The sequence below is a fragment of the Scyliorhinus canicula genome, chromosome 7, assembly GCF_902713615.1.
Source record: "Scyliorhinus canicula chromosome 7, sScyCan1.1, whole genome shotgun sequence".
NCBI classification, from domain to species: Eukaryota; Metazoa; Chordata; class Chondrichthyes; order Carcharhiniformes; family Scyliorhinidae; genus Scyliorhinus; species Scyliorhinus canicula.
Window position 1 is genome coordinate 103,903,084 of NC_052152.1, and position 15,679 is coordinate 103,918,762.

At 47.9% G+C, this 15,679-nt stretch overlaps 1 protein-coding gene across 9 annotated transcripts in view; it reads right to left on the bottom strand.

The window, feature by feature from the left end:
* shroom2a (shroom family member 2a) overlaps nt 1-15,679 on the bottom strand; it is a 334,620-nt gene that overhangs the window by 7,504 nt on the left and 311,437 nt on the right. For all 9 annotated transcript variants that reach the window (XM_038802577.1, XM_038802578.1, XM_038802582.1 and 6 more), the window contains one exon: nt 6,970-7,656. In XM_038802577.1, the coding sequence (XP_038658505.1) occupies nt 6,970-7,656 (687 nt within the window). The remainder of the gene's footprint in view (nt 1-6,969; nt 7,657-15,679) is intronic.

A 15,679-nucleotide genomic window follows, 5' to 3' on the forward strand; every position in this document is an offset into this window, starting at 1 on the left:
TTCATTTTAGCACTGTATGTGGGAGTTTGCTGTGCACAAATTGCTGTTGCATTCCCTGCATTAAAACGTTGTCAGGCCGATCATTGGGATGCCCTAAGACTATAAATGGGAGCCTTTTTTTCAAAGTAAACTATTCAATCTGGGCACAGCGAAGGCAATCGGGTCCTGCTCTAGTGGGCTTTGCGTTTGAAATGAAAATCCTACTTTGTCCAAGCATTGGCCACCTGCCACAATATCGCTCCGTGTCATTAAGTGTCGGATTTTGTTTGCGAACATTCCTTTTCATTTTATTTTTTAAAATATAAATTTAGAGTACCCAATTCATTTTTTCCAATTAAGGGGCAACTTAGTGTGTTCAATCCGCTACCCTGCTCATCTTTGGGTTGTGGGGGCGAAACCGACTCAAACACAGGGAGAATTTGCAAACTCCAGACGGACAGTGACCCAGAGCCGGGATCGAACCTGGGACCTTGGCACCGTGAGACTGCAGTGCTAACCACTGCGCCACCATGCTGCCCTTGCGAACATTCCTTGAGGTGACTTACAACACAAACCCAAGTTGGTGCTCTTCTGAGGGCAGCAAGCGGCACAGTAGTTAGCACTGCTGCCTACGCCGCTGAGGACCCAAGTTCGATCCTGGTCCTGGGTCAGTGTGTGTGTGAAGTTTGCATATTCTCCCCGTGTCGGCGTGGATCTGATCCACACAACCCAAAAAGATTGGTTACACTAAAATTGCCCCTTAATTGGAAAACAAATTGGGTACTAAAATTTAAAAAACAGTTGGTGCTCTTGTGTGTTGTAGGGACCTCCTCTTCTGACAGTGCCACTTGCACAGTGATGCACGGAAACACACACTGTGGGAACGTCACTTGTCAAACACCTCTGCTTAAAACGCCAGCTAAAAGTCGAAAGGAGAGGTGACTTGGGTTTGTGTTGTAAGTCACCTCAAGGAATGTTCGCAAGGGCAGCATGGTGGCGCAGTGGTAGCACTGCAGTCTCACGGTGCCAAGGTCCCAGGTTCGATCCCGGCTCTGTTGGACATGTGGAAAATCTAATCTTTGTATCACTGGACCATACCATCTGAATTTTGTGTCTGGCACAAACCTGGAGCCTCACATTTGCGGCAATCCCAGCCTCCAGATAAAGTTGAGAAACAATGAGATTCTCTACAGTCATCCGTCTTTTCATCCAATGTGTCTTCACCCCCTCTCCCCCATAGCCCTGCAAACCTTTTCTTTTCACACGCTTATCCATTCTCTTTTGAAAGTTATTCTTGAATCTGCTTCCATCGCTCTCTCTTTCAGGCAGCGCACTGCAGATTATCATGATGGTGTCGTGGTTATGTCACTGGATTAGTAATAGGTGCCCAAGCTAAGTATTCAAGTCCCAGCATGGCAGGTGGTGGAATTTAAATTAATTTAATAAAACTGTGGGGCTCGATTTAGTGGCTGCGGACCTGTGCAGACCAGTTAGATCACGGGAGAGGCCCAAATCGGGAACCGAGCAGTTTGCAATCTAACCGGCCCACTCCCGTTGATGGGATATGAATCCCATTTAAATGCAGCGGGTACAAATAATCACCAATTAAGGCCAATCTCCATCTAATTAACGAGATGGTCACCCAATCTAACAGCCTCCTGCAATGTAACCAGCTCCCAAGCGAAAGGTCACACAGATGCCGTTTAGTGCTGGTCCACACACGCGTGTAAGAAGTCTCACAACAGCAGGTTAAAGTCCAACAGGTTTGAAATCACAAGCTTTCGGAGCGTTGCTCCTTCATCTTGGAGACATTGGGCAAGCGCTGTTCAGTACTGGTCTCCACAAACGGGGACAAGATAGAACGGCACTTGTGGGGAGCTCCCAGGTGATTGGAGGCCCCGAGGTGCATGCCTTTTAGGCAGGGTGGTACCCTGGCACTGTTAGTGCCAACTGGGCACAATGGCGCTGCCAGCCTGGTACCTTGAGTGTCACTTGTGTGCCAGCCTGGCATTGTCAAGGTGCCCATGTGGCATTTTCTGCACGGGTGCGATCGGACCAGGGGTGTCTTGTATGGGCGTGGGGAGGGGGGGAATGTGCGGCGGGCTGGGGCCCCTCCCACAGTGCATTGGGGTTGGGGGGGGTTTAGGAGTCGCTTCGAGGGGCTTCCGGCAAGCGGAGTTCCTCAGTGAACAATACGGGGCCTCGGCCGCATGTTCCCCATTGAGACCCCATATCAAATGCGTTTTATAACCTTGTGCGGCTAAACAGGCTCACTATGGCAGTTGTTCCCATTTAGTAAAATTGCGCCCTAAGGTTAGATAGTGGTGGGGAACTCACCAACAGAGCGGGGGAGGGGGGAGAACTCCCAGCCAAACCTGCATGAAATGACGGTTAAAAACCTTTCCGTTAAATCGCTCCCCTGGAATATAAAGTTAGTCTCAGTAATGGTAACCATGCCAGCCATCATCGATTGTTGTAAAATGCCCATTTGGTTCACTAATGTCCTTTGGGGAAGGAAATCTGCCGTCCTTACCTGGTCTGGCCTATAGGTGACTCCAGACCCACAGAAGAAGATACAAAAGTCTGAGGACACACACCAATAGATGCAACAGATTGTTCCTGCTATTACCAGACTCCTGAATGACCCTCTTATGGACTGAACTGATCTTTCTACGCATCTTCTCTACAGTTGGAGCACAAAATACCATATACTTCACCCACTGTCTATGTTTATGTATTTTCGTTATGTAAGCTCATGTATTTATCGTATGTTCTATGTTTCATGTATGGAACAATCTGCTTGCACTGTACACAGAACAATACTTTTCACTGTACCTTGGTAGACGTGACAATAAATCTAAATCTAAAATGTGGTTGTCTCTTAACTGCCCTCTGCAATGGTCTAACAAGTTGTTTAGGGGCAATTAGAGATAGACAACAAATGCTGGTCTGCCAGTGATGCCCACATTCTGTGAAAGAAAAAAAACTTGCTGTGTGAATATAAGATTCCTCATTTGCCCTCTGGTTAACTACCAGTTAGACACTTCAAACAGTTTCTCCTCATCTGCTCTATCTTACTCATCCATAACTTTGAATGCTTCTATCAAATCTCCTCTCAACCAACTCTGATTTAAGAAGACCATCGCGCCCCTTCCCCGGTCTCTACGGGTAACTGAAGTCCCTCCTCTCTGGCACCGACTGAAGGGCCTCCGCCTCCTTCTTAAGCTGTGGGACTCAGAGTTGGACACAACACTCAGGTTGATGACTAATTATTAATATTTAAAAGTTTTTGCATTTACAGTTTGGAGCCAACAGACACCCACCCAACACTCCCCACACTGAGTGCCACACCTTAGCTGTCATACTGCATAGAACATAGAACATTACAGCGCAGTACAGGCCCTTCGGCCCTCAATGTTGCGCTGCCCTGTGAAACCAATCTAAAGCCCATCTACACTATTCCCTTATCATCCATATGTTTCTCCAATGACCATTTAAATGCCCTTAATGTTGGCGAATCCACTACTGTTGCAGGCAGGGCATTCCACACCCCTACTACTCTCTGAGTAAAGAACCTACCTCTGACATCTGTCCTATATCTATCTCCCCTCAATTTAAAGCTATGTCCCCTCATGCTAGCCATCACCATCCGAGGAAAAAGGCTCTCACTGTCCACCCTATCTAATCCTCTGATCATCTTGTATGCCTCAATTAAGTCACCTCTTGACCTTCTCTCTAACGAAAACAGCCTCAAGTCCCTCAGCTTTTCCTCATAAGATCTTCCCTCCATACCTGGCACCATCCTGGTAAATCTCCTCTGTACCCTTTCCCATGCTTCCATATCCTTCCTATAATGCGGCCAGAACTGCACACAATACTCCAAATGCGGCCGCACCAGAGTTTTGTACAGCTGCAACATGACTTCATGGCTCCGAAACTCAATCCCTCTACCAATAAAAGCTAACACACCGTACGCCTTCTTAACAACCCTCTCAACCTGGCAGGTGCAATTTCAGATCGCCTCCCTTAGTCATTCAACGTTATGGGGAATCACACCGCTGTTCTTTCCTGTATGCAGCCAGTGTACACACACATGAACTTTCCGCAGAAGTCGCTAACTAACAATGGTGAGTGAGACTGAGGGCTGCCATTTATTAATCTCTTTTCCTCACTACCCAAGGGCCTTGAGGCCATTTTTTTGCCTTCCGGAGATCAGCTAAACGAGCAAGGGATTGAACCTGGCACTTTCTCAGCCTCAGCTGCTCATTGCCTTCATCAATTGTGAAAGTGGGGCTCATACAAACCCCTATCTTTTTTTTTTATTTTTTTTTATTTTTTTTTAAATAAATTTAGAGTACCCAATTATTTTTTTCCAATTAAGGGGCAATTTAGCGTAGCCAATCCACCTATCCAGCACATCTTTGGGTTGTGGGGGTGAAACCCACGCAGACACAGGGAGAATGTGCAACAAACCCCTATCTTAAAGAAGTTGTCTAGTTGTTACCTTGGAACAGATTTAAATATTAGCACTCCTATTTTCTCCCTCAATTTATGTCACATTTCCAAAGACAAGCCTTTGTATATCCTCATGTCTTCACGTAGCAATGTTTTGTTCTGACCTTGGATATAACTTATAACATCTCCTCACCTTCCCTCCAATTCCTTTTGCCAATTATTGCTAATTGATCTCCTCTCGTTACTGACCCCCCCTCTATATTGATACCAACCTGTACCACAACACCCTCTACATCGATACCAACCTTTACCACACATCCTCTGCATCGACCCAACCTTTAGCACATGGCATCTGCATCGATCCAACCTTTACCACAACACCCACTGCATCGATCCAACCTTTACCACACCACCCACTGCATCGATCCAACCTTTACCACAACACCCACTGCATTGATCCAACCTTTACCACAACACCCACTGCATCGATCCAACCTTTACCACAACACCCACTGCATTGATCCAACCTTTACCACACCACCCACTGCATTGATACCAGCCTTTACCACAACACCCACTGCATTGATCCAACCTTTACCACAACACCCACTGCATCGATCCAACCTTTACCACAACACCCACTGCATTGATTCAACCTTTACCACAACACCCACTGCATTGATCCAACCTTTACCACAACACCCACTGCATTGATCCAACCTTTACCACAACACCCACTGCATTGATACCAGCCTTTACCACAACACCCACTGCATTGATCCAACCTTTACCACAACACCCACTGCATTGATCCAACCTTTACCACAACACCCACTGCATTGATACCAGCCTTTACCACAACACCCACTGCATTGATCCAACCTTTACCACAACACCCACTGCATTGATCCAACCTTTACCACAACACCCACTGCATTGATACCAGCCTTTACCACAACACCCACTGCATTGATCCAACCTTTACCACAACACCCACTGCATTGATCCAACCTTTACCACAATACCCACTGCATTGATCCAACCTTTACCACAACACCCACTGCATTGATCCAACCTTTACCACAACACCCACTGCATCGATCCAACCTTTACCACAACACCCAATACATCGATCCAACCTTTACCACAACACCCACTGCATTGATCCAACCTTTACCACAACACCCACTGCATTGATCCAACCTTTACCACAACACCCACTGCATTGATCCAACCTTTACCACAACACCCACTGCATTGATCCAACCTTTACCACAAGACCCTCTATATTGATACCAACCTTTACCGCAAAGCCCTCTGCATTGATGCCAACCGTTACAACAATGTCCTCTACATTGATACCAGCCTTTACCACAATATCTTCTTCATTGATACCAGCCTTTACCACGTCTTCTGCATTTATATCAATCTTTATCACAACACCCTCTGCATCGATGCCAACCGTTACCACAGCGTCCTGTTCTATATAATTCTTTCATTAAATCTCTGTCTCCCCATCATGTCAATCTCTCTTCTTTAAAACAAAATAGAAGCTTTGTGTCACTGCTTCATTTATTTAATTTTTAAAAGTTTGACAGAAGCACAGTAGTGTCTTACACCCTGGGCCCTGCCCTTGGGTTATTGATAGTCATAAATCAAACTACCTCGAGCTAAATTGAGCGATATGACCAGCTCGCTTGGTTGGCAAACAGCTTCTTCCCCACTGTTACCGATTCCTGATGGCCCTCTCATGAACTGAATTGATCTTTCTACGTATCTTCTCTACAGGTGTAGCACTATATTCCGTATGCTGCACCCGATGTTTATGTTTATGTATGGGCAGCACAGTGGTGCAGTGGCTAGCCCTGCTGCCTCACGACCCCGAGGTCCCGGGTTCGATCCCTGCCCCGAGTCACTGATCGTGTGAAATTTGCACATCCTCCCCGTGTCTGCGTGGGTTTCACCCCCACAACCCAAAAGATGGGCAGGGTAGGTGACTTGGCCATGCTAAATTGCCCTTAATTGGAAAAAAGAATTGGGTACTCTAAATTTATTTTATAAAAGACAATAAATCTAAACCTAATCTCATCTGATCCACCAGTTTAATCATTCACTCCCTCCACAACCCATTAATAGTGGCAGCCGTGTGTACCATCTACAACATGCACTGCAGTAACTCACCAAGGCTCTGTAGGCAGCAGCTTCCAAGCCCATGCCCACTACCGTCTGGAAGGGCATGAGCAGCAGATACCTGGGAACCCCACCACCTGGAAGATCCCCTCCAAGTCACTCGCCACCCTGACTTGGAAATATATCGCAGTTTCTTCACTGTCGCAGGGGCAAAATCCTGGAGCTCCCTCCCTAACAGTACAGTGGGTGTACACACACCTTAGGGGCTGCAGCGGTTCAAGAAGGCAACCCACCACCACATTCTGAAGCACAATAGGAATCGGTAATGAATGCTGGTCTAGCCAATGATGCCCACTTGCTGGAAGTGATTTTTTTTTTTGAATGATCAATTGATAAAATAATTACCTGGTGAGGATGTCATCTTCCACAGTTAGTGGGGGCTTATCGGTGAGTCGCTGTGGTGCAAATTGAGGAGAAGGAGACCGAGGAACATCCAGTGGGAGCTTTGCGATGAAATGGAATGCCAAGCTTTCACTGCTGTCGTCCTTCAGCGGCCCTCCCCCCAGGTGGGCATGCCTGGAGCATTCGCTGAGCTGAGACTCCCGTGAGTCCTGGCCAGCACCAGTGGCGGAACTTGGTGGTAGATCGGTGCCACTGGCTGGCGCTCCAGTTGTGCCCACACACGGCAGGTCAGGTGGCACCTGTGTGGGCTGCGGCAATAGGGTTGTCCCTGAACATGGGAGCTCCTGGGGCCGGTACTTGTCAGATTTTGTTGGCGTTGCCCCTTTCCTCCCCGCCGCCAGCTTCTCCTCAGCCCAGGTGAGATTCTCACCCGAGGCCCAGTATTTACTCAGCGTCTGGCTCTCAGTACAAGTCTGCAGATGGTCCACTTCAGCTTTCCTTTCAAATTCGTCTTCATCCGCTCCTGGGTACCGCTGCCCACTCAGCATGGTGACTGCACGCTCATGCCATTCCTGGGGCTGATTTCCACTGGCTTGTACATTTCTTTCAGACCAGTTGTGCTCAGACTTTTGCTCCAACGTAAATTTCTGTCCCTCTGAGGTATTCTCTGTGCTCCCCGAGTCCTGGTGTCTGCCAATAATAAAAAAAAACAATGCAATCTTTAAACAAGGTTGAATCTTACAGTACAGCAGGAGGCTATTTTGGCCCTTTGACCCTTGCTGACTCAAACCCATCCAATTAGTCCCACTACCCCCTGCTCTTTCTAAATGGAGCTAAGGTATAGCTCCATTTAGAAAGAGCAGGGGCTGGTTTAGCACACAGGGGCTGGTTTAGCACACGGCTAAATCGTTGGCTTTGAAAGCAGACCAAGGCAGGCCAGCAGCACGGTTCAATTCCCATGCCAGCCTCCCCGAACAGGCGCCGGAATGTGGCGACTAGTAACTTCATTTGAAGCCTACTTGTGACAATAAGCGATTTTCATTTCATTTCATCAAACAGGTTTGAAGGGCTGAATGGCCTATTCCCTCTTCCTACGCTCCACCAGCCATTATTCATTGTGGATGGCTCGTTCCCCATTAAGACCCAGCATGATATTAGTGTCATTGTGAGTGGCAACAAGTGCTGCGCAGAGCAGCAGCTATGATTTGCTTTCAAGGAATTACCTCTTTCAATTGAATCACAATAAAGGTTAACCCGAAAGCCTTTTCACCAATCAAGTTCTTCGCCTCCAAGATCATCTCTTTGCTACTTGCCGAATGAATTTAAAAAACGTATTTTGCCTAATGGACAGAATCACAGCACAAAATGAGTCCATTCAGCCCATCACACCCTGTGTTGACTCTGAAAAAGCTGCTCACTCATCTCCATTCCATACAGCTCAAAGATTTTTCTTTGTTAACATGTTCATCCACTTCCCTATGAAAAGCTATTTATTTTGTAATCTGCTCCGAGAACTGCTCCTGATCTGATATTCCACAATCCACTCTGTTCTCTTTGTGATTTTAAATTGATGCACTCCAAACACCCACTCACCGGCCAATGGAACCCACCTACCGGCACAGGCACGATGGCCTCTTTCTGCACCGGGCTTTTCTATGGTTCTGCATCTCCCAGTTTATCAAATCGAAACATTAACTTTGAGTCTCTCTTAACCATCCTCAAGTTGAAATGGTGTTGGGTGGCACAGTGGTTAGCACTGCTACCTCACAGCGCCAGGGACCTGGGATCAATTCCGACCTTGGGTCACTGTGTGGAGTTTGCACGTTCTTCCCGTGTGTGTGTGTGTGTGTGCGCGTTTTCTCCGGGTGCTCCGGTTTCCTCCCACAGTCAAACTATGTGCAGGTTAGGTGGATTGGCCATGCTAAATTGCCCCTTAGTGTCTAGGGGTGTAGAGGTTAGATGGGGTTACGGAGCTTGGGCAGGGCAATGGGAATAAATAGGGTGCCCCTTCAGAGGGTCAGTGCAGACTCGATGGGCTGAATGGCCTCCTTCTGCACTGTAGAAATTCCAGGAGAGAGCCCCCCCCCCCACCCTGCATTCCTTCACTTTATCTTGCTCACAAGTTTTTAAAAAAAATAAATTTAGAGTACCCAATTATTTTTTCCAATTAAGGGGCAATTTAACATGGTCAATCCACCTATCCTGCACATCTTTTGGGTTGTGGGGGTGAAACCCACGCAGACACGGGGAGAATGTGCAAACTCCTCATGGACAGTGACCCAGGGCCGGGATTCAAACCCGGGTCCTCAGCGCCATAGGCAGCAATGCTAACCACTGTGCCACCGTGCTGCCCGATCTTGCTCACAAGTTTGATCTTTTTGGCTAAATGAAAACACCTGAAAATGGCCACATGATTCTGCACGTTCCTTTATGGTAAGTAACAAGAGAGAGCAAGGCAGTCAAGGTAGTAAGCAACCTGTGCATCACATAACAAACACCACAGCTAAGGGGCAGAGCAGGCCCACACTTCTTTACCACACAAGGGAAATGTGGGTGCAGCAAAGTGGATCACCTGGATTCATAACCATTACTACCAAGGATGCCTTGAAACACCACTCGAACAAGAAGGTCTAGTTACTAGCTTGACTAGCGGCCTGCACGGGTTGAAGCGTCACACAGGTATTGGATACCTTTTACCACACACTAGTGACGTCAGCACTGCCTCCCGCAATATGGAGACAAGCTTGCAAGGGGGATTCTAGGCTGTGTTAACAGGAACGGTAAGGAACTCCCAAACCCAAGTCTAAAATAATTAAAGAATTAAAGAAAAGAACTTGCATTTAGGTGGCGCCTTTCACAACCAGAAGCACCTTACAGCCAATGAAATGTTGTTTTGAAGTTACTGTTGTAAAATTGGAAACATGGCAGTTAGTTTGTGCTGGGTGAGGTCTGACTGACTGCAATGCGATTATTACTAGTGTGTTATTCACCCTGGGGTAACACGGACTGCAACTGGATGCAGTTGTACTTGAAAGCAGACTCCAAACTTTGATGTTAGTTCAATACGCTTTATTGAACTTGTTAAGCAGTGCACACAGCTCGCTGTGGGTTGACACTCTACTAATCTAAGCGTGCTTACTATAACTAACTAGAGCAGACTAGCTCTGGGCCACGTGTAGAAGGTGCTAACTGACTGCCACTACAGTTGTCAGCAGTGGAAAGAGGCAGAGTGTTGATGCCTCGTGTATTTTATACTGGGAGACCACCCTTTAGTGTTCTGCCTGGTGATTGGTTTTGTTCTGTCCTGTGTGTTGATTGGCTGTACTGGGGTCTGTCACTGCCTGTCTGTATCTCATTATGTGCATAAGTGTGCTAAACCAGCCTCTATGTTGTCTTGGTTGAAGGATAAATATTGGCCATGACACCGGGCAGAACTCCTTATCTCTTTGAAATTGTGTCATGGATGGGCAGCATGGTGGCACAGTGGTTAGCATTGCTGTCTCACAGCGCCGAGCTCCCAGGTTCGATCCAGGCTCTGGGTCACTGTCTGTGTGGAGTTTGCATATTCTCCCCATGTTTGCGTGGGTTTCGCCCCCAAAATCCAAAGATGTGCAAGGTAGGTGGATTGGCCACACTAAATTGCCCCTTAATTGGAAAAAATGAATTGGGAACACTAAATTAAAAACAAAAAAAAAAGAAATTGTGTCATGGGGTCTTTTATGTTCCACTTGAGGGGGAAGATGGGCCTCAGTTTAATTCTTCCACCTGAAACACAACACTCCTGACACTGCAGCACTCTCTCAGTACAATACTGGAATGTCAGCCACTGGGGCCTTTTATCCACAACCCCAGTTACAGCTGCCACCTGCTGGAGTTTGAGAAACAATGTGTTATGTTATAAAGAGCCATGCCGAGCACTGCAGAGTGAGGAAACATCCAATGTTTTATTAAATCTTTTTTTTTTTTTTAAATTTAGATTAGCCAATTATTTTTTCCAATTAAGGGGCAATTTAGCGTGGCCAATCCACCTACTCTGCACATTTTTGGGTTGTGGGGGCGAAACCCACGCAGACACGGGGAGAACGTGCAAACTCCACACGGACAGTGACCCAGAGCCGGGATCGAACCTGGGACCTCAGCGCCGTGAGGCGGTTGTGCTAACCACTAGGCCACCGTGCTGCCTATGTTTTATTAAATCAGGAGCAGGATTCTCTCGGCCCAGGGCCGGGCCGGAGAATCCCCGTGACCGGCGTTAATCGCGCTACACCGCCCCGACAGCAGCACGTGATTTTCCGCAGAGCGGAGAATCGGTGCCAGGCAGTGGCGTGGTTGGTGCGGTGCTGGTCGGGGGCCGCTCTATGCGGCCGGCCTGCTGATTCTCGGGCTGGGATGGGCCAAGCAGCCATTGTGAAAACGCTGAGTCCCGCCGGAGCCATCCACACCTGCTCTCAGCCAGCGGGAACTCGGCGTGGAAGGGTTGGGGTGGGGCGACTTGTGGGGAGGAAGTGTGGGGGGGGGGGGCTCCGATGTGGCCCGGCCCACGATCGGGGCCCACCGATTGGCCAGCCGGCGTCTCTGGCTGGGAGCCTCATTTCTTCCACGCCGGCCCCTGTAGTCCTGCGCCATGTTGCGTCGGAGCCGGCGCATTGAAGGAAAGCACTCTGCATGCGTGCGGCGGTGTCACTGCGCATGCGCGGATCCCACGGCGCCCAGTTCGCTCTGTGATCAGCAGCTGGAGCAGCGTGAACCGCTCCAGTGCCATGCTGGCCCCTTTTGCGGGCCAGAATTAGTCGTCAGGTCAGCCCATTCACGGCGTGGACACTCTGCCGCGGGATTAGAGAATCCCGTCCCCAGATTCTATAAACGTTCCTGCCTGGGACTGTGTGTGGTCTGCGGCTCCCTCTGTTGGCCATTGACTGACATAACAGAGTGGTTATGGAGAGTAATGGAGCTTTTTGACCTGACTCCCTTTTCCTGTTTGGGAAGTTCTATCCGGTCCACAGATTGTTCAGGTTTAGATTGGAATACTTACTAAATTAGAGCTGTGTTAGTCACACCCACATGTGTCAGTCTGTGTAAAAGAACTCAGCTGGGAGCAGATAGTTACCAGGAGAGAAATTCCACTGTGACTTTCAAAGGGGAAATGATCAGACTGGCCTTGTTCACGGACTTCAGTGTGAATAAAGAGACAGAACTGAAAACAGGAGAATCTTCACCATCCTTCACTGAGGATGGGGACAAGGAAGCTTTTCTTTAGTAGATCTCTGAAAAAAAAAGTTGAATTGAGAGGCTGTTTGGTGTGAGTGTTTGTGCATGTGTGTGTATGTGCATGAGCGTGTGTGCATTTTTGTAATTGTGTGTGCACACACATGTTGAGTGCATGTGATTGCATGAGTGTGTTTCTGTATGTGCGTGCGCGAGTGCATGCGTGTGTACACGTGTGAGTGCGCTCACAGGATGTCTGAACGATGTTGGACAGAAGGTTGAACATTGGCTCAGATACCAGGAGATCCTCCTGCTCTTTGAATTGTACTGTGGGATCTTTTATGCTCACCCAAGATGACAAAGATGGGCATGCAGTGGCTAGCACTGTTGCTTCACAGCACCAGGTTTGATTCCCGGCTTGGGACGCTGTGTGTGTGGAGTCTGCACATTCTCTGTGTCTGCATGGGTTTCCTCCCGTAAGTCCTGAAAGACGTGCTGTTAGGTAATTTGAACAATCTGAATTCTCCCTCAGTGTACCCCAACAGGCGCCGGAGTGTGGTGACTAGGGGTTTTTCACAGTAAGGGCAGCACGGTAGCATGGTGGTTAGCATAAATGCTTCATAGCTCCAGGGTCCCAGGTTCGATTCCCGGCTGGGTCACTGTCTGTGTGGAGTCTGCACGTCCTCCCCCTGTGTGCGTGGGTTTCCTCCGGGTGCTCCGGTTTCCTCCCACAGTCCAAAGATGTGCGGGTTAGGTGGATTGGCCATGCTAAATTGCCCGTAGTGTCCTAAATAGTAAGGTTAAGGGGGGGTTATTGGGTTACGGGTATAGGGTGGTTACGTGGGTTTGAGTAGGGTGATCATGGCTCGGCACAACATCGAGGGCCGAAGGGCCTGTTCTGTGCTGTACTGTTCTATGTTCTAACTTCATTGCAGTGTTAATGTAAACCTACAATGAAGATTTTTAAAAAACAGGGCCTCTGTTCCATATCTCTTCAGTAAGATGGCACTCTGATTTTGCAGTACCCCCTCGGCACAGCATTGGAAAGTTAACCGGGAAAACATGCTCCTAATATATCCTGGAATGTTAAACTCCTGAGTCACATACTCTCCTGATTTCAATGATGTCTGTATGGGCAATTAAGGGGCAATTACCTACTCCTGTGAGACCCACACAGACACGGGGAGAATGTGCAAACTCCATATGGACAGTGATCCGGGGCCGGGATTGAACCTGGGTCCTCAGCGCCGCTGTACGGCTGATGTGCTGATGATTTAGCAGTGGCCTCATTAGTGAGTGGTTGAGTCACGCAGACTGGATTTAATACCTCGTTTACATGAATTATCTAGCCTCTGAAAATGAACAGATGCTGTCATATGTCTCTTTTGTATTTTTCATAAATATATTAACGGAACACGTTTTTAAAAAGTGTTTGGGGTATTTTAATGTTGTGTCACTGTTTATTTATCTCCACCAGAGAAAATATTAATAATCGGATAGATCTAGGGCAGCACGGTGGCCTAGTGGTTAGGACAACCGCCTCACGGCGCTGAGGTCCCAAGTTCGATCCCGGCTCTGGGTCACTGTCCGTGTGGAGTTTGCACATTCTCCCCGTGTCTGCGTGAGTTTCGCCCCCACAACCCAGAAATGTGCAGAGTTGGTGGATTGGACACGCTAAATTGCCCCTTAATTGGAAAAAATAATTGGGTACTCTAAATTTTTTTAAAAACAAAAAAAAAAATCAATCAGATAGATCTAACCAGAGTCGAGGAATTGATCATTATTATATCCTCTTTATTCGGTCCGACTTTAAGTTTTAGTTTTGCTGTTGGCTGAAAGAGTTTGTGCACTGGGTGAGTCACCACAAGCAGCACAAAAATTAGCAGCATATCTGTCAGGAATCACAAAGCACATGCAAACAGAGGGAAGAACAGGGTTGAACCCAGCATTCTGTTCAGCACAGGCTGCATTCAATCTCATGCAACATGCTGCATATGTCTTACAGTTCAGAAGGAGCAGAGACAGAGAGAACACATCCAAGAGTCAGCTATGCCAGGGAATAGGACCTGCAAAGTGGGAAATAAGCAATCAGGCTCATTGATTTGAGCGTTCAACTCCCCACAACAACCCTGCTTCCGGACACACAGAAAGGAACACCAAACCCAACCCTACTAGAACAGGTGAAAGAAAGAAAGGAAGAATTTGCATTTATGTAGCAGCTTTCATAACCTCAGGCTGTTCCCAAAGCGTTTGGACAGCCAATGGAGTAAGTTTGCAATGTTGCCTAGTTGTAATGCACATACAACATGAAAATGGTCAGCAAATCTGCTTTAGATGTTGGCTGAGTGTTTATTATTGACCAGGTCACTGGGAAGGATACCCCTGGCTCATCTTTGAAATAGTGCCGAAAGGCTTTCACTTCCAGCTGAGGTCTCAAATGAGGTCTCCGTTTGGTATCACCTCCTCCAAATGCATGGCCCCGCCCACCCAGCACTCCCCCGCTCGGCCCCGCTCTGCCCCCCGCCCACCCAGCACGGCCCCGCTCCCCCAGCACTGCCACACTGGTGTACCACTACACAGGAGTGTCAGCCCAGATTATGTCATCAAGCCTCTGAAGTGCATCTTGAACTCACAAACGTTCTGACTCAACGACAAGAGTCAAAGCTGAGACCAAAAAAAAGGCGGCGAACTGGGTTAGGAACCACAAAAAGTGCACAACATGACTGCTGCTTCTGAAGCAGGGTGGTGCGTTTTTGTCCTCGTCTGGATTTTCTGGATCATGCATCACTGTGACTAATCTATACCAATCCCATTCCCACGGTGGATCAAATATCCACTGGCACCGAAGTAGGGTTATTAACTCTGATTGGTACCAAGTCTGCGTGGGTCTCACCCCCACAACCCACAAAGATGTGCAGGGTCGGTCAATTGGCCACGCTAAATTACCCCTTTAAAAAATCTCTGATTGGTTGACTTCATCATATTTTCCCCAACCAACAACCAACCGGCCACACACTCCTGCCAATTGATCTGAACTGCTCATCATTGTGACGTCCCAACCTCTGAGGTCAATTAGGAAGTGGAGCAAGTCTTTCATTTCCCTGTTGTCATGATAGCAAGATATTAGGAACGTGGGTCCAGAAATGGGGTCCAAGATGTAGCAGGCAATTTTGGGATTAAATAGACTGAGGAAAAGACTACTAACCGCAGAGTCAGAGGGATATGCCACCCACGGCCTGAGTTCCCTTGTCCCATTCAGACTTAACCTCGTTAGTGGGAACAGACAGGATGCCCCTAGTTCAGCCAGGATGATCTACCTAAGTTCCATTGTCCTTCGGGACAACCGTATTTGACCGGCCAAGTCTCATGACCTATTTGACTTCTTGGCCTTTTGGCTGAGATGAACACGAGGTCAGGTGTGATGCCTGGATCTGGAATGTCTCTCTTGAGACATCCAAACCAACATAATAAAACGGGGTTGCTCTGTCTTTAACTGAAAGATGAAATG